The sequence below is a fragment of the Scatophagus argus genome, chromosome 1, assembly GCF_020382885.2.
Source record: "Scatophagus argus isolate fScaArg1 chromosome 1, fScaArg1.pri, whole genome shotgun sequence".
NCBI classification, from domain to species: Eukaryota; Metazoa; Chordata; class Actinopteri; family Scatophagidae; genus Scatophagus; species Scatophagus argus.
The window spans coordinates 29,753,826-29,775,240 of NC_058493.1; the positions used below are offsets into that span (position 1 = coordinate 29,753,826).

At 44.6% G+C, this 21,415-nt stretch overlaps 1 protein-coding gene across 5 annotated transcripts in view; it reads left to right on the top strand.

Moving 5' to 3' along the window:
* Positions 1 to 21,415, top strand: part of vps13c (vacuolar protein sorting 13 homolog C) — an 80,972-nt gene that overhangs the window by 23,474 nt on the left and 36,083 nt on the right. For all 5 annotated transcript variants that reach the window (XM_046398748.1, XM_046398722.1, XM_046398730.1 and 2 more), the window contains 23 exons: positions 510 to 646; positions 1,057 to 1,189; positions 1,276 to 1,393; positions 1,492 to 1,624; positions 2,061 to 2,133; positions 3,201 to 3,301; positions 3,409 to 3,562; positions 4,245 to 4,324; positions 4,664 to 4,723; positions 4,945 to 5,095; positions 5,191 to 5,307; positions 5,410 to 5,513; positions 5,797 to 5,964; positions 11,760 to 12,064; positions 12,606 to 12,753; positions 12,835 to 12,943; positions 15,817 to 15,938; positions 16,283 to 16,439; positions 16,625 to 16,704; positions 16,833 to 16,892; positions 17,033 to 17,186; positions 17,296 to 17,415; positions 17,492 to 17,595. In XM_046398748.1, the coding sequence (XP_046254704.1) occupies positions 510 to 646; positions 1,057 to 1,189; positions 1,276 to 1,393; positions 1,492 to 1,624; positions 2,061 to 2,133; positions 3,201 to 3,301; positions 3,409 to 3,562; positions 4,245 to 4,324; positions 4,664 to 4,723; positions 4,945 to 5,095; positions 5,191 to 5,307; positions 5,410 to 5,513; positions 5,797 to 5,964; positions 11,760 to 12,064; positions 12,606 to 12,753; positions 12,835 to 12,943; positions 15,817 to 15,938; positions 16,283 to 16,439; positions 16,625 to 16,704; positions 16,833 to 16,892; positions 17,033 to 17,186; positions 17,296 to 17,415; positions 17,492 to 17,595 (2,888 nt within the window). The remainder of the gene's footprint in view (positions 1 to 509; positions 647 to 1,056; positions 1,190 to 1,275; positions 1,394 to 1,491; positions 1,625 to 2,060; positions 2,134 to 3,200; positions 3,302 to 3,408; positions 3,563 to 4,244; positions 4,325 to 4,663; positions 4,724 to 4,944; positions 5,096 to 5,190; positions 5,308 to 5,409; positions 5,514 to 5,796; positions 5,965 to 11,759; positions 12,065 to 12,605; positions 12,754 to 12,834; positions 12,944 to 15,816; positions 15,939 to 16,282; positions 16,440 to 16,624; positions 16,705 to 16,832; positions 16,893 to 17,032; positions 17,187 to 17,295; positions 17,416 to 17,491; positions 17,596 to 21,415) is intronic.

The following is a 21,415-nucleotide window of genomic DNA, read 5'->3' on the forward strand; positions in this document are numbered from 1 at the left end:
TAGGGCTTCATATGTTAGGAGGAGTATTTTAAAGTCTATTCTGAATTTTACAGGCAGCCAGTGTGGAGAAGCCAGTACAGATGAAATATGTTGTCAGTACATGTGCAACAGTGGATCTGGATTAGCTGGAGAGTCTTTAGAGACTGAGAGGCAGTCTGATAACAGCATAACAACATAATGTGCCAAATTTTTGCAATGTTGTGAAGGTGAAAAAAGGCAGTCCCTGAAATTTGAGCTATGTGTGAGTTGAAGGGCACACCTGATCAAAAATAACTCCCAGATTTCTTACAGTGGGGCTGGACGCCAAGGTGATGCCATCCAAAGTAGCTGTAGCACTACATAATTTGTTTCCAAGCACAGCACAATAACTTCAGTTTTGTTTGAATTTAGAAGTAGAAAGTTGCATGTCATCCAGCTTTTTATGTCTTTGAGACACGCCTGAAGTTTAGTTAGTTGATCTTTGGCCAGTGCCAGCTGTGGCGAGCTCTGATGGATTGTGGTCTCTGCAGGTTTGTCTCACATCATTGAGACCAGGAAAGTCCTGGACCTGAGGATTAACCTGAAACCATCTTACCTGCTGGTACCAGAGTGCGGTTTTTTCAGCAGCACAGCAGATCTCATCATTGTAGATTTCGGCAGCTTGCAGGTGAGATATTTAGTTTATTTTGTTCACATTTTAAGATTTACTGATTTTTTTATTTTTTACAAGGTGTTTAGATTAGTATCTGATTTTTGGGTGGGGTATTACCTAAATATTCAAATACAAATTCAGCCCATTTTTGCTATTTTGGCTGCGTTTTGGACATGTGGGGTTTTTTAATCTGCAGCACAAAGGTACTTCAAGAGGACAAAATTAAATGCATGCTCCGAGCTGAATATTTTAAAATTAAACAGCTGGCTCAAATGTCATTATGGTTATTATTTGAATTGGCTGATTATTTTGGTTTCAGTCTTACCCTTATTTTTTTAGTTTTTACAAGCCTATCTGTGTTTTGTTCTTCTGAACAACTGTGTGTGTTCAGGTTGTTTTTTGGTTGAACGTGTGTGTGTTTGTAGTTGAACAGTGTGGAGCAGAGTGGTCTCAGTTCATCTTCGTCCTCCTTCTCCTCTCTGGAGGAAATCATGGATCGAGCCTATGAGAGATACAGCGTAGAGCTACGAAGAGTGCAGGTGCTCTACAGCAAGTCAGGTACACACCTAATACACACAGACAAACATCACTACACAACAGATATACGACCATATTTTATTAAATCAGTTGTAAATTAATTCCAGGTGAGGCCTGGAAGTCAGCTCGGCTGCAGGGTTCATCATTTCAACACATCCTCCAGCCAATGGACTTCACGGTCCAGCTGGCCAAGTGTATGGTGGAGAAGGATGCCAGAATGCCTCGGTACAACTTTTACCTGTGGACAGATGTCCAGTTGTGCTGACTCATCTGTTGTCTCATCTGTACATGATGGGTCAGTAATTTGAGTGGTTGTGCTTCAGGTTCAAGGTGTCGGGGGAGCTGCCGCTGCTGCATGTTAAGATCTCAGACCAGAAAATCCAAAACATTGTGCACCTGGTTGACAGTATCCCACTGCCCATCATGGACTCCACCCCCTCCACACCCACTGAGAAGGTAAATGTGAGCGTGTCTTAAATGAGCCGACAGGAAATGTGGGTATAATAATGATGGGAAACTTATGGGAGTGTAAGTGAAAAATTTATGGGAGTGACAAAAAGGTTGAGGAAATGAGGGGGTGAGGTGAACTGGAATGAAGACGGAAGGTCTGGGTGTGACAAAAGGAATTTTGTGGAAGGTTTGAACATAAAAAGTTTAACAGAGTGATAATGAACAAAGCAAGAGTAGGAAAATTTACTGTAGTTTAGGGAAGTGATGGACAGAAGTTTTGAAGACTTAAGGGGTTTTGGGGAGTGTTGGGAGACATTAGGGGAGTTGGCAGATATGTTTAAAGAAGTGATGGGGTTTGAGGTTTTGAAGACTGAGGAGTGACAGGAGGTTGGAGCGATGACAGTTCAACTGAAGCTCAGGACTGATGCTCTCATATTTGCAGGTGCTGTCATTTTCAAAGGCCAGATCACGAATGCTCAGCCTTCAACCTACCCTCCTTCACACCATGGAATCAGGTGAGTGCTGCCATATTCTGATTGGCTGTTAAATTCAGTTAAATTCAGTTTATTTATATAGCGCCAATTCACAACAAAAATTGTTGCATTACACTTTCCAATCAGAGCAGATCTAGACCAAACTTTTTAATTAAATTGTAATATAGAGAGCCCAACATTCCCCCGTGAGCAAGCACTTGGTGACAGTGGTGAGGAAAACTGCCTTTTTAGAAGGCAGGAACCTCGGAGCAGACCCCGGCTCAAGATGGGCGGCCATCTGCCTTGACCGGTTGGGTTGAGAGAGAGGGACAGAGAGAGTGAGAGAGAGAGAGAGAGCAGGAGAGCAAGAGAGAGAGGGGGGGGGGGGGGGCGGGAGAGAAGGAGCACACAAGCAGAGATGCATAGCAGCAGCAATAATACTAGAAACACTGGACCTGTAGATAATGATAATGAAGTATACAGGAGGTACTATGGTGATTATGATAGCAGTATTGGTGACAGTAGTAATGGTAGCAGCTGCAGCAGAGTAGTAACAGAATTAAAACAGATTATGACTAAACAGTAGTAATCGCAGCAGGACCACAGCAGGAGGTCCAACCACGATCCATGAGAACCTGAGAGACCAGAAAGCACAAGGACTCCAGGGAAGAAGCTGAGTTAGTCATATGCATTAATGGGACATAAATGTGTGCAGAAGGAGAGGGAGAGGAAGAAAGAGTTCAGTGCATCATGGGAGGGCCCCCGGCAGTCTAAGCCTATAGCAGCATAACTAGGGGCCAGGCTAGGCCAACCCTAACTATAAGCTTTATCAAACAGGAAAGTTTATAGTCTACTCTTAAATGTAGAGAGGGTGTCCACCTCCCGGACCGAAACCGGAAGATGGTTCCATAGTAGAGGAGCTTGATAACTAAAGGCTCCGGTGTTAAACATGGTTGAATCACAAAAACTGGTACGAATTGATACAAAACAAAGAGTAAACAAAATGGAATTTTTGAAACTTTTCAAGACAAAACATGCTTTTCATTCCTGGAATGTGTGGATATATTTTAGCTTTTCTTACAGTTTGTGTTTGTGCTGCTGTGTTTCAGATTCAGACGAAGACACCAGTGAGAAGTCGATTGATGAGGATCACCAACGCTTGGCTCTGGGGGAACTCACTGATCTTCACTTCAAGTTTGAAGTCAGAGAGGTTTGTTGGTTTCCTAGCTGTCAGATGAGGTCATTATGTGAGCTTACAGTCAACCTTTTTAACAATGGAAACCCCACATGAGACAACAGTGTGAGTGGTGTGTTCAGGTGCTGCTAGAGCTGACACGGCAGGTGGACCAGGAGAAGACTTTCCTGTCTCTAAGTGTCTGTCAGCTTGGAGCTGAAGGGAAGAAGCGGAGCTTTGATCTCACTGTCACCTCTTACCTGCGCAGAGTCACACTTGACTACTGCGATGTACCAGGTAAAAATATTGATCTTTACCATCTAGTCATCCCTGTTTGACCAAAATCAGAATTCCTTTATTTTTTTTTTTCAGAATCAGAATTACAGAATTAAACACACCGTTAACAAACAGTTTCTTTGATAAGAACTGATCATTCCCAGACCTGAACTACAGACAGTCTAAAACCGGAACATAGCTTCCATGACATGAGTCGTTATGAAGCTCAATGAGCCTGCTTTGAATGTTGCCACCTTGGCATCACCTGACTTGGCCTAAATCCTGCCTAATCCAGAGATGGCAAAGTGGAGCTGAGGAGAGCCTGATGGAGCTGGTTTGTGTCCTTGTGTCCTTACTTATGCATAACCCTAAGCTTCAATATTGTTTAACCCTTTTAAAACCACGGGAATCACCAGTGACACTGTGGCGCATGTGTATTTCAAATTATGACACAATTATTGACCAAAATAGACATAATATATATCTATCCCTCTATAAATATCTATTATTATGGTGATTAAAGGTTTAAACAGTTGAGTCATATTAGTTCATCCCTGGACAGTTGTCATGATGGGAAAAATTAGCGATAGAAACCAAAACTTTAACTTGTTTTAACCTTTAATGAGGGTTCTTACTGGGACACCTTCGGAGCCGGCCTTAAGTGTACCGCCTTAAACCATATGATGTTGTGTTTGTTCTTCAGATGGCAGAAATCATCCTCTCCACCTGATCAGCTCCTCAGAGCAACAGGGATCTGACCTGCTGAAGGTGGAGTTCATCAAGGTGAGCACAAAAAACACTCTCCTGTTCTTAAGCAGACTTAACAGAGACTCAGATAAAGAAGTGATTTTGAGATGAAGGAAGTTTGGGGAAGCGAAGAGAGAAAGAGAGGAAAATTAAATGAAAGTTTAACAGTTTGTTTGGGTAGTGACAAGGAAGCTCTGTGACTGATAGGGTAGAGTTAAATGGATATGACGGGAGAGGTTTGGGATGAGAGGGGCAGGTTTACTGAATGATGTAACGCAGCACAAACATTAATTCATAAACACAAAAATGCTGACATACGTGAACACATGCACATTACCTTTTCCACATCTGAACATTTTTCTGTGTGTCCTGCAGGCCGACCCCAGTGGTCCCAGCTTCCAGACTCTGTTCAACAGCACAGAGCAAACACTGAAGGTGGGTGGAGGAGATCTCCTTAGAAGTGGGGCTGATATCTCCATCTGAATGCTTAGCTCGTTTACTAAAGATGTACATGAAAAATTGAAAGTATGCAATATTTGACACACTGACTCACACTGAGTTCTGCAGCAGCTTTCAGAAACTGACCTCAAAGCTGAAATAAAAGAAACTTTTTAAAGTAGATTTTAATAACAGCTGTTGTCTTGGTGCTGTTTCAGGTGGAGTTTTCCTCTCTGGACTTCCTCCTCCACACTAAAGCTCTTTTGTCAACCCTCAACTATCTGAACAGTGCTGTGCCGCCACAGTTCACCGCCACCCGTGACCAAGATGCTAGGAGACAAGTGGAGAAGACGGCACAGAGCCGAACAGGTGAGTCCTGACTGTCTGCTCACAGGTATCGTATATTATATCGTATGTCCCATCTAAAGTGTCTTTTACTCATGGTGTTTCTGCTCTTTCTGCAGTGTCTAAAGCAGCCAAAGAGGGTGGAGTGTTCAGTTTCAAGCTGTTTGCCGTGTTGGGTTGTTTCCGCGTGGAGGTGTGTGACGATCGCAGCAACATCGCTGACATCAGAGTCCAAGGTGCGTAAAACTGGTTTAATACACACTGAGGGAGTGAAGCGAGCTTTAATCCATGTCTGAGGAACTCATGAAAAGTGTCACCTGACTGCTGCTGCCCTGCAGGAATCGATGCGTCAGTGTTGGTGCAGGCGAAGGAGACAGAGGTGTTTGCTCGCCTCAGAGACATCGTGGTCACAGACGTCAACCCTAAAACCATCCACAGGAAGGTCAGGAACACATGCCACGTTGTCAGCTTTTCTTAGAATAAGTGGTATTAAAAAAAGCTAATGAACTATGAACTCCAGTTTGGAGTTCTCTCTCCTCTCCCCTCTGCTTTAATTTAACTATAACAAAAGAAGTAGCTGTAGCAGTACCAGAATAAATATTAACATCAGCAGTTACAGTACCTACAGTAGAATGAGGGTAGCAGCAGCTGTGGTTTGGAAGAAAACCTCGAGCTCAATGAGATGATGCTGACCTCCCTCCTGCCTCCTCTTCGTCTCCCTGCAGGCAGTGTCCATTATGGGTGAGGAGGTGTTCAGCTTCAAATTGTCCTTGTTCACGGGGGAGACAGAGGGGGAGGGTTACAGCGACATGTCAAAGGTGGATGGGAAGGTCACCATACGTCTGGGCTGCATCCAGATTGTCTACCTGCACAAGTTCCTCATGTCCCTGCTGGTGAGATGTGTACATATGTACAAATTAATACACATTTACATACTGTATAGACACACATTAGCACCTTGAAAGCATCCATATTCATGTATACTTAAACACGACTTGACATTGCGTGCTGTGTGTGTTTGATTGTTTCAGTTGCATCAGTTTGGTTTTTATAGTCTTAATGTAAAGGTGTTTTTATGTGTTTGTTTGCAGAGTGTATCATATTGTGTGTTTGGGTCATCATTCTAACATAAAGTAACTACACTGAACAAACTTAAACCCTCAGTACCTTCAGTCCTTTCTCACTTAATGGCTTGGTATTTTACTCATATTTGTTTCCTAGAAATCCCACAATGCAATGCTTCATATTTGATAGATATGAAAGTCGCATTCATGAGACACCACAGCTGGCAGTCACCGCAGAACCAGTCAGAGTATTGATTATGTTGAGACACACTATGTGTCAGTGCAACCCAGTGGGGAACATCATTTGATTGATCTTGGTGGCTTTTCACTGAAAAGGCTTTACTGAGCTTCTAGTGGGAGGACCAGCACCAACAGGGGAAACTTGAAAATCTGCTGTGCTTATTAGGATTCAAGGACTCAAGGATTCAAGGAGCTTTATTGTCATTTCACACATGTAGAACATGAGTGGAATGAAATTAGTTTCCCCGGTCCTGATATAAGCCCAATTACCTAATAAAATAAATATAAACAACGCTATACAATATAAAAAACAATAGAAGATATAAACATCAGTATAAAAAGTAGTGCAAATGACTGACAGAGTAGTGCAAATGACAGTAGTGCAATGGGATGAGTAGTTCGAGAGTTCTGTACGTTGTCGGGAGGGTGGGGGGGTGTGTGTGTGTGTGTGTGGGGGGGGGGGGGGGGGGGGGGGGGAGCTGTTCCTCAGTCTGGTGGTCCTGCTCTTGATGCTCCGCAGCCTCCTGCCTGAGGGGAGAGGGGCAAACAGTTTGTGTGAGGGGTGGGTGGGGTCCTTCATGATGCAGGAGGCCCTTTTCCTGCACCTGGAGGTGTAAATGTCTGTGGTGATGGATAGGCTGTGTCCCACAGTCTTCTGTGCAGCTTTCTCCACCCTCTGCAGAGCCTTCTTCTCTGCTGCAGAGCAGCTGCTGTGCCACACAGTGATCCAGGAGCACAGGACGCTCTCCACCACACATCTGTAAAAGGATGTCAGGACTGAACTCCCCAGTCCGGCACGTCTCAGCCTCCTGTGGAAGTAGAGGCGCTGGTGTGCCTTTCTGATGAGGCAGGAAGTGTTGTTGCTCCAGGTGAGGTCGTCCGTTATGTGTACGCCCAGGTACCTGAAGCTGGAGACCACTTCCACCGCTGTCCCTCCGATGTACAGGGGAGGAAGGGGGAGATGTCTGCCCCTTCTGAAGTCCACGATCATCTCCTTGATCTTTTTCACATTGATGCAGAGGATGTTTTCTCTGCACCAACCCTCCAGGCGTTCCACCTCCTGCCTGTAGTCGGCCTCGTCGCTGTTGGCGATGCATCCAACCACAGCTGTATCATCTGCACACTTCACGATGAGGCAGCTCGGATGTTGTGCTGAGCAGTCGTGTGTTAGCAGGGTGAACAGGAGAGGGCTCAGCACACAGCCCTGGGGAGAGCCGGTGCTGAGGGTGATGGGGGAGGAGGAGATACCTTGGATCTTCACTGTTTGCGGCCTGTCCGTCAGGAAGTCCAGGACCCAATTGCAGAGGGTGGAGCTCAGACCGAGAGCACTGAGCTTGTGGATCAGTGTCTGTGGAATGATTGTGTTAAAGGCAGATGTAAAATCCACAAAGAGAAGGCGGACATAGTAGTCTTTATTCTCTAGGTGGGTGAGAGTTGTGTGGACCACAGAAAATATGGCATCCTGTGTGGATAGGTTCTTTCTATATGCATACTGGTGTGGGTCCACAGTGACGTCGATGCAGTCTTTGATGCAGGCCATGACCAGTCTCTCAAAGCACTTCATGACTATCGGAGTGAGGGCTACTGGCCGATAGTCATTCAGGCTCGTCACTGTGGAGGTCTTGGGAATGGGGATGATTGTAGTGGTCTTCAGACAGGTGGGGGACCGTCGCCTGTTGGAGAGAGGTGTTGAAGATGTCCGTCAGTACCTCTGTGAGCTGATGTGCACAGCCCTTCAGCACCCGGGGGGGTCTGGTGCTGAGGGGGGTGTCCGGGTCCTCATAGCGGGCGAAGAAGTTGTTGAGAGCTTCAGGCAGAGAGGGGTCCCTGGGGCATTGTGCATCTTTGGTGTTATAGTCTGTGATGCACTTAATGCCGCTCCACATGCTCCGTGGATCGTTGGATGCAAAGTGTCCCTGGATCCTCTGGGTGTATGCGGTCTTGGCTCTCTTCACTCCTGCCGTCAGCTCTCTTCTCGCCGCCCTGAGTGCCATTCTATCACCTGACCTAAACGCAGCATCCCTGGCTTTCAGCAGAGACCGGACCTCCGCTTTCAGCCAGGGATTCTGGTTGCCGTATGCAGTTACTGTCCTGGTACTGGTAACATCCTCTGCACACTAGTAGATGTAACCGAGGACAGCAGATGCGTAGTCCTCCAGGTCCACCTCTCCCTCACGGACAGCTGCTTCCCTGAAGACCTGCCAGTCTGTGTGCTGGAAACAGTCCTGCAGTGCAGGGACTGCATCGCTGGGCCACACGGTGATGGTCCTCTGTGTTGGCGTGTGGCGTTTGAGCAGCGGATGGTAGGCAGGAACCAGCATGATGGAGATGTGGTCGGAAAGCCAAGGTGGGGGTGGGGGACAGCTCTGTATGCGTCTTGTTTGTTTGTGTAAACACGGTCCAGCGTGTTATTTCCCCGTGTCGGTATGGTGATATGTTGGTAAAACTTAGGCAGAGTGTCTGTCAGGTTTATGTGGTTGAAGTCTCCCGCAACCACGTAGAAAGCCTCCGGGTGCTTATTCTGGAGCGAGCTGATGTTATTGTGTAGCGCTTCATTAGCATTAGCACCCGGCGCGATGTAAACAGCCATAACAAACACTGCTGTAAACTCCTGAGACAGATAGTGTGGCCGGCATTTCACAGTCATATACTCTATCGCCTCAGAGCAGTGGCTGTTAACTTTTGTGCAGTTTGTACACCAACCTTTATTTACATAGACGCATAGTCTGCCCCAACGAGCTGTCCCCAACAGCTGGTTGCGGTCCGCTTGGAAGAGAAGCCGGACGTCGATCTGGAAGGCTGGGTCCGGCATGTTCTCGTTTAGCCATGTTTCCGTCAGACAAAGCACTGCACAGTTCCTCATCTCACGTGAAAACCCTAGCCTCAGTCGAAGTAGGTCCATTTTGTTGTCCAGAGAAGGAACATTGGACAGGAACAGGGACGGAATCGGTGGTCTCCCGGCGTAAGCCTTTAGCCTAGCTAACAGGCCGCCCCATTTGCCCCTCTTCTGCTTCCGCGCACACCACTTCCTCTTGCCCTCCGTCCGGGGTAGCCTGCCTTGCCAGTCCGGTGTTCTTAACAGCTGCAGTCTGCCCAGCGAAGCTCTGAGTTGGTGTGAGGCCGTTGTTGTTGTTCTTATTGTTGTTGTCGTAGTGGTCATGGTTTTCGAGCCGTCCCTTATTTTAAAAAGTTCGGCTTGGCTGTACCTTATGCGTTTGTTTAGACAACCGAAACAAGTAGAGTTGGCCTTTAGACCAACACAAAAACTACAAAAAAAGGACTTAAACCCAGGAGCATGAGAAGCCGCTGCACTACTGCGCGCCGCCATCTTGTTAAACTGAGACTTCGGATTTCAACCTGCTCTCTGACGATGCATGATCTTCTCCACTACTCGACTGACATAGACAGAGCTGCCAATCACAACTTCTTTGAGAGGACTGAGGAACAGCAGCAGAAGCAGCATCTGCTTTGGCATTAATGAAACCCTAACCCTAACCCTGTCAGAGATCACAAACTTCCTGACAGACTGGAGGCGGCAGGTGAGGCTGTGGAGAATCACATCCAGCAGTCAGCACTGGAGCTCCCCAGGGAAGTGTGCTCCCCATCTGCTCTTCTCCCTCCACACAAACAAACGAACCAACCTGAAGAATCCCAGCCATCAAACTCCTAACATCTGCAGAGGCCACAGAGGTCATCGTCACCAGCTTGGGTGGTGACGAGTCTGCGTTCAGCCGGCAGGTTGACCAGCTGGTCCTCTGGTGCAGTTGCAACAACCTGAACATGCTCAGCACTGTGAAGAGGACAGTGGGGATCAGGAGAAACCTCTCAACACTGCCCCCATAACCATACTCAACAAACCTGTGTCTGCTGTGGAAACCTTTAGGTTTCTGGGATCTACTAGGACCCATGACTTTTATGTGGATTTCCGACATACACGTCACCATCAACAAGGCCCAGCAGAGGTTGTGCTTCTCTTCAGATCAAGACGTTCAGCCTGCTGATCTGCTTCTACTCTGTAGTAATCCAGTCTTTTCTCTCTTCATCCATTAGACCAGCAAACAGGACAGGAACAGACAAAAACACAGTCAGGACTGCAGACAACCTGTCCTACATCCATACAAACTCATCCACTGTATGGATATACACTCATAGTTCATTATTTGTACTGGTTGTATTTGTTACAGTTTCTTTACCATCTACTTTTCTTTACATTTATCTGTTCAGCTTTGTCCTCCTTATTCTGAGCTGTTTTTCTCATGCAACTGAAAGCAATGAAAAAACAGTCAAAATAAATAAAGTTTCTAATAAAAGTCAGAATTTAAAGAGTTTCCAACAGTCATTAAACAGAACTTTAATCTGTTGTGTTTGTATCAGTTTGTTATAATCTGACTGTGTGACTTGCATTAGTTGTGTTTTCTGCTGCATGTTTTTTTCACTTTCTTGTCTCATTTTACTGGTCTTGTTGATGTCTTTTGTTCTTTCAGGCTTCTTTTAGCTTTCAGTATGTGTCTGCTGATGAGGTACAGCTTCCAGCATGCAGCTCCAAACTGCATCAAACCTTCTGCTTTAGCTTCACCCCAGGATTGCACTGCACCTTCAGCCCACCTCAGATCTCATGTAGTTTTAAACAGAACCTGGTCTCTGTGAACAGGTTAACTCTCGTCTGTGACTCCACAACTGGTTTTTAGTCGAGGACGTGTGTTAATCTGATCAGGATCTGATTGTTTAATCCCAGTTTGATTCAGAGGGACAGAAAAGAAAACACATCAAACAAAAATATGACATTTAGAAACATCTGAGCAGTTTGGTATTTGACATGAACCAGAAGAATTCTGCTCTTCATGCAAAACATGCAGCAGTAATCAACCCTCACCTCCTTCATAAGTGCTATGCTACTCACTCAGCTGCCATCATTATTAACCCCTTCCTGTCAGTCACATGACCTCTGCCTGTGTGACCTTACTTCCCTCCGTGAAAACAGCTCTGAATTTTGGGAACTACATTTTTGTTTCAAAAACCTAAAATTTGCTCAGATGAACCTTTGAGCTGTGATACGCTCTGTTTACACACTGAAAGTTTTATTTTCAGAAAATCTCCAGTTTTTTCAAAGGCTTCTTTAGTAAACCTGTTGAATGTGTGAATGCAGAAACTTTTGTAAGCCAGTTGTTTTATTCGTAAGAAATAAACCTGACATTATTTGTCAGGTTCATATTACTGAAGGTTTATGAAACAGAAATGATCGTACTGTTTGTCCAGGCACTGAACATCTCATTGGCTCCCTTTCACTTCGCTCCTTCATGGCATTTCACTTATAGTCTTCATCGTGTGACTCTGGCTCTGTCATTGTCTCACTCTTGACTTGTTTTTTTGCTGTTGTTTTGTAGATGTTTGTTGATAACTTCCAGACAGCTAAAGAAGCTTTGAGTGCTGCGACGGCTCAGGCGGCAGAGAAAGCGGCGTCCAGTGTTCGGGGCTTTGCCCAGAAGAGTTTCCGTTTGTCCATGGACATCAAGCTGAAGGCCCCTCTCATCATCATCCCCCAGTCCTCCACCTCCCATAATGCTGTGGTGATGGATCTGGGTTTGATTACAGTGGGAAACAGCTTCTCCCTGCTGCCAGCTGAAGGTTTCTCTCTGCCAGCGGTGGTGGACAAGATGGATGTCAAGCTGACTCAGCTAAAACTCTGCAGGTAACAACACAAAACATCAGAATAAGAAGAAAATGGGAAAATGGGGATCTGTATTCATCATTGTCGCTCAGCAGACATGAGCGTGGACATTCATGTTGTGGTTAAGCTGTGACTGGAGAAAATCAAACCCAGAAGGCAAATTGTAATAAAGAGATGTTGTTCAGGTCACATAGATGTTAAAACGGAAATATTTTGCAGTGAATTCACTTAATGTTCACTCAATGGAATCACTAAACTGAAACAATATAATTTAGGGGGAACCAAATAAATTAATCTGTCTCTTCAAAACCTGACTTCTGAACATGCAGCATAACAGGAGGAAACCTTGTGACTGTGTTCACCACTATTGGCCAAATTGAACTGCATTTTAAAGCCAGGATCAGAAAACTTTAGCAGTGAAATTAAAGATTTCTGCATTGCCAGTTTGTTTCCAGCCTGCTACCCTAAATCAACAGCACACCTCACAGTTAGAATAATTCAGCATAGAAACTGTGAAAAGAAAGAAATAAATGTTGGTTGTTTGCTTTAAATGTGTGTTTAGAACCACAGTGAGGCCAGACTCCAGTCAGCCTGATATCGAGATCCTCCAGCCAATCAACTTGGAGCTGTTTGTCACCAGAAACCTGGCTGCTTCCTGGTTCACCAAGATCCCTGGAGTCCAGGTTCAGGGAGTCCTCCGGTCCCTCAACGTAGGTCTCACATGTTGTTGTTGTTAAACTGTGTTATAATTTTATCTGGTGAGATATGAAACCGTGCCGTGTGTTTGTCAGATGAGTCTGGGTGAGGAAGACCTTGGAGTGCTGATGAAGATCCTGGTAGAGAACATTGGCGAGGGCAGTAAAGAGCACAGCATAGATGTCAAAAGACAGGTGGCTCAAGGTAAGCTAACACTGATGTGGTTCATTCAATTCCATTTCAATTCAGTTTATTTATATAGTGCCAATTCACTCAAAGAGTTAAAGCAAGGCGTCTGGATTTGTGAAGATTGACTTGAAGACGTTTCACTGCTAATCCATGCAGCTTCATCAGTTCTTTGAGTGAATATGACCTGGATGACTGAGAATCTCCAGATATATAGTGCCAATTCACAACAAAAGTTATCTCATGACACTTTTCAATTAGAGCAGGTCTAAACCAAACTCTTAAATTAAATTTTGTAATACAGAGAACCCAACATTCCCCCTTGAGCAAGCACTTGGTGACAGCCTTTTAGAAGGCAGAAACCTCAGAACAGGCCCCAACTCAATGTGGACGACAAGAGAGGGGGAGAAAGACAGAAGGTGACAGACAGAGAGAGAGCAAGAGAGAGACATTGGGGGGGGGTGTTAGAGAAGGAGTATTGCGACTATAGATAATGATAATAATGAAATATACAGAATGTATTATGGTGATTATGATAACAATGGTAGTAACAATAATGATGGTAGTAGCTGCAAGTAAGCAGGGCTCCAGACTAACTTTTTGCATTGGTTGCACTGCTGCCCCTAACTTTTTTTCACCAGCACAAAATTTAGGTGCACCCAAATTTTTCATTGCGTTGCCTTTAATGCCATAAGGTCACCTTTTTATCACTACAACTTTAATATAATGTGAATGATTTTTAAACAATAATAAATTGTAGTGAAATGTTTGTCTTTATTTGAAGCACAATTATATAAATGAAAAGAAAAATAAAGTCTTTAAAATGTTTCACTGAGCTGAAAGTGAACATGTCAAACTAAGACATTAAGCAAAATGAAACATTTCCCAATAAAAGTGCTTCACTGAACTGAAATTGAACGACCACAGCCAATCAGAGGCAAAGACCCATCCGAGCTCTGTCTCTTTTTGGGTTAGACCACAATATGATCCTACCATGAATGTGGTTCGGTCACAGGAGAACACAGAGAGATGATGCACTTGCGAAATAAATTTATGTTTTCATCCATGCAGTCAGGTGCACCAGTGCGACCTAGAAAAATTATTAGTCGCACTCTTGAAAATTTTGGTCGTACAATTAAAATAGATTATGACTAAACAGTAGTAACGGCAGCAGGTTTCAAGCAGGACCGCAGCAGGAGGTCCAACCACGACCCGTGGGAACCTGAGAGACGAGAAAACACAAGGACTCCAGGGAAGAAGTTGAGTTAGTAACATGCATTAATGGGACATAAATGTGAGGCATAAAAAGGAGAGTTAGAGGAGGAGAGAGAAGCTCAGTGCATCATGGGAGATCCCCTCCAGTCTGAGCCTATAGCAGCATAACTAGGGGCCAACCAAAGCCAGCCCTAGCTATATTCTTTATCAAAGAGGAAAGTTTTACATCTAGTCAGATTTTTATGTCTTTAAGACATGGCCATCTTCACCTGGTGTCATTGACAAGTACAATTGTGTCATCTGCATAATAATGAAAATGTATGGAGTGTTTCCTAATATCACCAATGAGGAGCATATAAAGGATGAATACAGTAGTATTGGCCCGAGCACAGAACCTTGGGGATCTCCGTGACTAACTTTTGTGAGCATGGACGATGCATCATTAACATGAACAAATTGAGATCAGTCTGATAAATAAGACTTAATGCAGTTCCTTTAATGCCAGTTAGGTGTTCCAGTCTGTGTAAATGGAATGTGAGTATTAATATGACTGGGGGGAGTGGATTCATTTTAGCTGACATATTCTTCTGGTTGAGGCTTTCAGTCAGACAGAATAAATCTATATTATAATCTAATTCATTTACTAGTACAGCTTCAGAAGATAGAGATCTCATGTTTAACAGTCCACATTTAATTCTACTATTTGTTGTAGCTGTGAAGGTTAATCTTTATTAGATTTTTATGTATAACTCCTCTTTTTGTATCTGATTTAATTATTTTAGGTGGTCGGGGGACAGGCACATTCTCTGTGGGATATTGGGTGGGTAATGCTAATGGGAGTGCAGAGAGGCGTGTAGGACTGCAACTCTGCCTTCTGGTCTCAACTCTGGGTTATCATGGTCTTGGTTTAATAAGAAACTCAGATTTCTAGATATGAGAGCTGCTTCATCCAAAGTGGGTTCAGTGTCGCCTCTCCTAATGAGACTAGGTCTTCCCCAAAGGGTCTGCCAATTATCTACAAAGCCCACATCGCTTCCCCAATTAACAGCCAGTGATTGAATGATAACATGTGGCTAAACATGTCATCACTGGGCAGGGGTCCAGAGAAAACTACAGAGTCCGACATGGTCTTTGCAAATGTATATACCGATTCAACATTAATTTTAGAAGAAATTACACTCGATCGGTCCGCACTAGCTAATGGGGGCTGGCTAACTACAGCACGTAATGAGTTTGTGTCCATGGTGCGACGCCGTGTTTCTAGTTCACTAAGCCTCACCCCCAGCCCTGCAAATAAAATACATTTATTACATTTACCATTTTCACTGAAGGAGGCTGAGGAATAGCTAAACATGTGACACACTAAGCAGGAGAGTGAGAGGGAGACACTAATGCCATTGCTATTGAGCAGGCTAAGCTAGCTAGCCCTGTTTAACGAACTCTAAATGACTATAAAGTGTTTGAGTTGAACAGGCATTCAAATTAGTGTAAAATTACTAGCTGAACTGGAGAGTAAAACAAAATTTAACAACTTAAGGTTAAATTAAGGAGCAGCAACAAGCTGGTAGTAACACACAACAACAGGAAGTGACGTAGCATGTCATATGTTCTTTATTTAACTAATCGTGCACTAAAAGAAGGTCTGAAGACAGACATCTGTTCTTGTTCTATCTCAGAGAAGGCGCAGCTTACTGAGCAGCAGGTGGAGGTGTCAGGATCTGATGGAGTGATGGCTGCCACCAACGGAGGTTTGACTGAGAACACAATCAATATCCTCCTCAACTTCGAAATCAAAGAGGTGAGAAACCTAGCAGTTTGAATCAGACTTTTCTACTGTCATTAAATACCACCAAACAGCACTCATGTAGATAAGGTGTCTTCCAAAAATCAAACCAAACAAAACCTTCACTTCCAACCTCTAAATCCTGGAAAAAATCAGAAACCTTCAAACCAAACGGTGAGACTCACATTATACTGTAGCTGCCGGATTGATCAGGAGTTCTTTGTCCTGACTGACTTGACGTTTGTCAGTTTGCTCTGATTATATCTGCAACATGGAGGTTTTCCACCGACCACCCTGCAGCTTGCAGCTGTCTTATTCATCTCTTTTTTAATCATTCTGTTTCCTGTTTACTCTTCAAGGTGTTGCTAACCCTTAAGAAACCCCAAGAACGGAAGGAGTCACCTTTCTTGGTCTTTCACGTGGCCCACCTGGGCATTGACACTAAAGTCAGGAAGTATGACATGTGTGCCACTACATACATCAACAAAATCACGATGACGTGCTTGGAATTCAAAGGTTAGCCCGCTAGGCCCTCTGTGGATGAAAGGTCATGATATTAGGGTTCGGACTGGATGCTTTTTTTGACATCGCACTGTGATGTACTTTAGCATATTTTGGTGTCCCAGCTTGTTCTTGTTTGGCTATGAAGCAGCAGCTGTTCTGGTCCAACTTGTGACCTTTTTGGTTTCTTATTGTTTCAGACTCAGGTGGTGAGCCACTGTGTCTCATCAGCTCTTCGATGGAGTCTGGACCTGAACTGCTTAAAGTGCAGTATTGCAAGGTGATGACATCAGAATTTACCTGTGGAGATACACACTTGAGGATTTCACATGTAAAAGCAGGAGACGATCCTCGAGCAAAGAATAAATCATGTTAAACCGGCTGTTTGTTTGACTTTTTTTTTCTTAGGCTGACCGCTCAGGGCCAAATTTCTCCACAGTCTACAAAAACACTGAGCAGATGATCAACGTCAGTAGACTTCCAGACACACTCTGATCATCATCAACAAAAAAATTCTTGGGTTACACACCTGTAAAATAAAGTCTTATTGATTGATTATTGATATTGATTATAACACCTGTTTTCTCTCTCTCTTTCTCTCTGTCCAGGTGACCTTCACCTCTCTTGACTTCATACTCCACACTGAGGCTCTGCTGTCGGCCATCAACTTCCTGTCAGTGGCTCTGACATCTCACAGCATCTCATCTCCAGAGGGAGAGATCAGATTGAAGACAGAGGACAAGACGGTATCCACCAAGTCTGGTCAGTACAACACATTCACATACTGTATATTGAGCTCAAAACTGAGATCATGAACTGAAACTCAGCATGTCGGCCAGTCTCTAACAAGTTGTGTTGTACTTCCTGTCAGCCGCCCTGATCTTACCTGCAGACAGTGAGGTCATAGACCTGAAGGTGATGATGACACTGGGAGCCTTCAGTGTACTAGTGTGTGACCAGAGTTGCAACATGGCCAACATCAAGATCCAAGGTACTGAATCACATCTGAGTTGTTGTCTTGTGCCATTCATTGACACCAGATTTACACAATTCAATGTGTTCTTCAGGTATTCATGGCTCTTTGCTGATGCAAGGACCTCAAACTCATATATCAGCTCGTCTGAGAGATTTCATCGTCCTCAACGTTGATCCCAAAACTCTCCACAAGAAGGTCAGTTGACTTACAGTATTAACCATAACTCCCCTAAAGAGATCAACTTAAATCAGAAACCGTTATCTATTATCTGAATGTTTTATCAATGTTTTTACTAACCTGTGAGTCCTGACTGTCCACTTCTCTTCTTCTTATACTGACATCAAGACTGAGAATCTGTCTTTCCTTGTACTTACTTTCTTAGATAAACTGATTTTCATTGTCTCCTGAATTCCTTTTGTGAATTTTTGTGAGATGAGGGCACACCATAGTACAGTAAAATCAAGGTTGATTTGATGAATGGTTTCTTTCATTCTGACTGGGATGATATGATACTTCAGTCATTTGAGCACATGTAATAGTTAGTAAAATAATAGAATACAAACTACCTAGGACACTTCGTGCCATCATGTGAGTCTTTAGGGTCACATGAGGGATGGTGAAGGATGGGTCAAATACAGAAGACAAATTCAATGTGTGTATGTAAAAATATATATACTGCCAATAAAGCGATTCTTGATTCTTTTTAATTCTTCTTAATTCTCTCTCAAACCATCGGTCTGCTTTGTCCAGAATGTGAACATTTGAGTCCTCAAAGGTGTGTCCCTAATCCCTGAGATGCAGATATACAGCCAAGTCTTGTCCAGATGAGCTGACTCTCCTGTGCTGTGCCATGCGTCTGTGGTTGTTTGGTTTCCTGTGTGTAAAGGTCTGAGCACTCCTCACTGCACTTTACAGCGCATTGTTTAGTTTGTCTGTAGGTGTTTTGTCATTAGGATGGACCAGTCTTTGTCTGAGGGTATTGTTGGGTTTGAAGTGTGTCAAGGTGTTGTGCTTTATGAAAGTCCTTTAATAAAGATTGGAGTCCAGATGACTCCAATTTTATGTTCCTGTGGGTGGTGGGAGTCAAAAAGTAGGTACTGGTCTTTGTGTGGGGGTTTCCATTAGACGTCGGTGTTCAAGTTACCATCGTCCTCAATGAGCAGTATACAGTCCAGAAATGGTCATTTGTTTCACTTAGGATCCTCCCTGGTGAATATAATGTTATGGTCCACTGAGTTGATGCATTCAGTGAAGGCCTCTGGGTTTTGATTTTGACCCAGGTGTTTTCCACATACCTAAACCAGTGGCGAGCCTTTGTTCTTCTGAAGACAAGACAAGACAACATTATTTGTATATCCCATTACAAGCAGTTTGTCTCAAAGGGCTTTACATAACATCATAGCCACTAATGAAAAACAAGGAAAAAATGGGAGAAACCTCAGGGTGAGCAACAGAGGGATCCCTCACCCAGGACGGACAGACGTGCAATGGATGTTGTGCAGGCAGGAAAGCAGTTAACAACATGAGATATGGGATAAATGGGGAATGTTCAGTCAGGGGAGAGCTGATGGAGGCAGCTCTTGGTGGGCAGGCTGGGCCATAAACAGCGAAAGCAGGAGCAGCAAGTTCAAGGATTCAAGGATTCAAGGATTCAAGGAGCTTTATTGTCATTTCACACACGTAAAACATGAGTGGAACGAAATTAGTTTCCCCGGTCCCAGTATCAGCCCAGTTTCTTAACAAAATAAATATAAATATAAACAATGCTATATAGTATAAAAACAGTGTAATATAAGTGAAAACAGTAGATGATATAAACACCAGTGTAAACAGTATAAACAGTAGTGCAAAATGGCTGGCAGGGTAGTGCAAAATGACCGTAGTGCAATGAACATGAGCAGTTTGAGTTTTGTGCAAATGCTGCATTGTGCAAAATGTTCCATGGGTGGTGGTTTGTGTATTTGTTGGTGTGTGAGGTGTGAGTTTGGCAGCAGGGGCTACAGAGGACCTCCAGAGTTCAACAGTCTCACAGCTTCTGGGAAGAAGCTGTTCCTCAGTCTGGTGGTCCTGCTCTTGATGCTCCGCAGCCTCCTGCCTGAGGGGAGAGGGGCAAACAGTTTGTGTGAGGGGTGGGTGGGGTCCTTCATGATGCAGGAGGCCCTTTTCCTGCACCTGGAGGTGTAAATGTCTGTGGTGGTGGATAGGCTGTGTCCCACAGTCTTTTGTGCAGCTTTCACCACCCTCTGCAGAGCTTTTTTCTCTGCTGCAGAGCAGCTGCCGTGCCACACAGTGATACAGGAGCACAGGACGCTCTCCACCACACATCTGTAGAAGGATGTGAGGACCGAACTCCCCAGTCCGGCACGCCTCAGCCTCCTGAGGAAGTAGAGGCGCTGGTGTGCCTTCCTGATGAGGCAGGAAGTGTTGTTGCTCCAGGTGAGGTCGTCCGTTATGTGGACGCCCAGGTACCTGAAACTGGAGACCACTTCCACCGCTGTCCCTCCGATGTACAGGGGAGGAAGGGGGAGGTGTCTGCCCCTTCTGAAGTCCACGATCATCTCCTTGGTCTTTTTCACGTTGATGCAGAGGTTGTTCTCTCTGCACCAACCCTCCAGGCGTTCCACCTCCTGCCTGTAGTCGGCCTCATCGCTGTTGGCGATGCGTCCAACCACAGCTGTATCATCCGCAAACTTCACGATGAGGCAGCTCGGATGTTGCGCTGAGCAGTCGTGTGTTAGCAGGGTGAACAGGAGGGGGCTCAGCACACAGCCCTGGGGAGAGCCGGTGCTGAGGGTGATGGAGGAGGAGGAGATGTCATGGATCTTCACTGTTTGCGGCCTGTCCGTCAGGAAGTCCAGGACCCAATTGCAGAGGGTGGAGCTCAAACCGAGAGCACTGAGCTTATGGATCAGTGTCTGCGGAATGATGGTGTTAAAGGCTGATGTGAAATCCACAAAGAGAAGGCGGACATAGGAGTCTTTATTCTCTAGGTGGGTGAGAGTTGTGTGGACCACAGAAGATATGGCATCCTCTGTGGATCGGTTCTTCCTATATGCGTATTGGTGTGGATCCACAGTGACGTCGATGCAGTCTTTGATACGGGCCATGACCAGTCTCTCAAATCACTTCATGACTATCGGAGTGAGGGCTACTGGCCGATAGTCATTCAGGCTCGTCACTGTGGAGGTTTTGGGAATGGGGATGATTGTAAGTTTGTAAGTTTGTTTGTAAGATTGTAAGTTGTTTGATGAGCAGGGACGGCAGGGAGAGTGCGAGACACCAAGGTATAGTATAGGGTACAGGTACAGTATAGGTACAGTATAACAAATAAAGATGGAACAGCAAATGTGTAGAAGGAGAGAAAAGGAGAGGAGAGTAGATGGCTCCTTGTGTCCTGATGAGTCCCCCAGCAGTCTAGGCCTATAGCAGCGTAGCTATGAAATGGTTCAGTTACCCGAGCCAGCCCTAACTATCAGCTCTATCATAGAGGAATGTTTTTAGCATGGACATAAAAGTGGAGAGAGTTGGTTCCACAGTAGCTGAAAGCTCTACCTCCCGGTCTGTTTTTAGAGAGTGTTCTACTGGGACAGTAAGGAACAATGAGGTCCTTGAGATAGGACGGAACTTTGTTAGTAAGAGCCTTATAAGTCAATAGAAGGATTTTGAAGTCTATCCTGTATCCTACAGGAAACCAATGGAGTGAGGCTACAGGTGAGATATGCGCTCTCTTATTAACTCCTGTCAGTACTCTCGCTGCAGCATTCTGGACCAACTGGAGACTCTTCAGAGAATTTTTAGAACATTCTGACAAAAGAGAATTACCGTAGTCCAGCCTAGAAGTGATAAATGCATGGATCAACTTCTCAGCATCTGTCTGAGAAAGGATGTTCCTTATTTTAACTATGCTATGAAGGTGAAAGAAGGCAGTCCTAGTGATATGTTTTATATGGGAATTGAAGGACAGGTCCTGGTCGAAAATAGCTCCAAGGTTCCTTAGTTTGCTAAAGTAAATTCA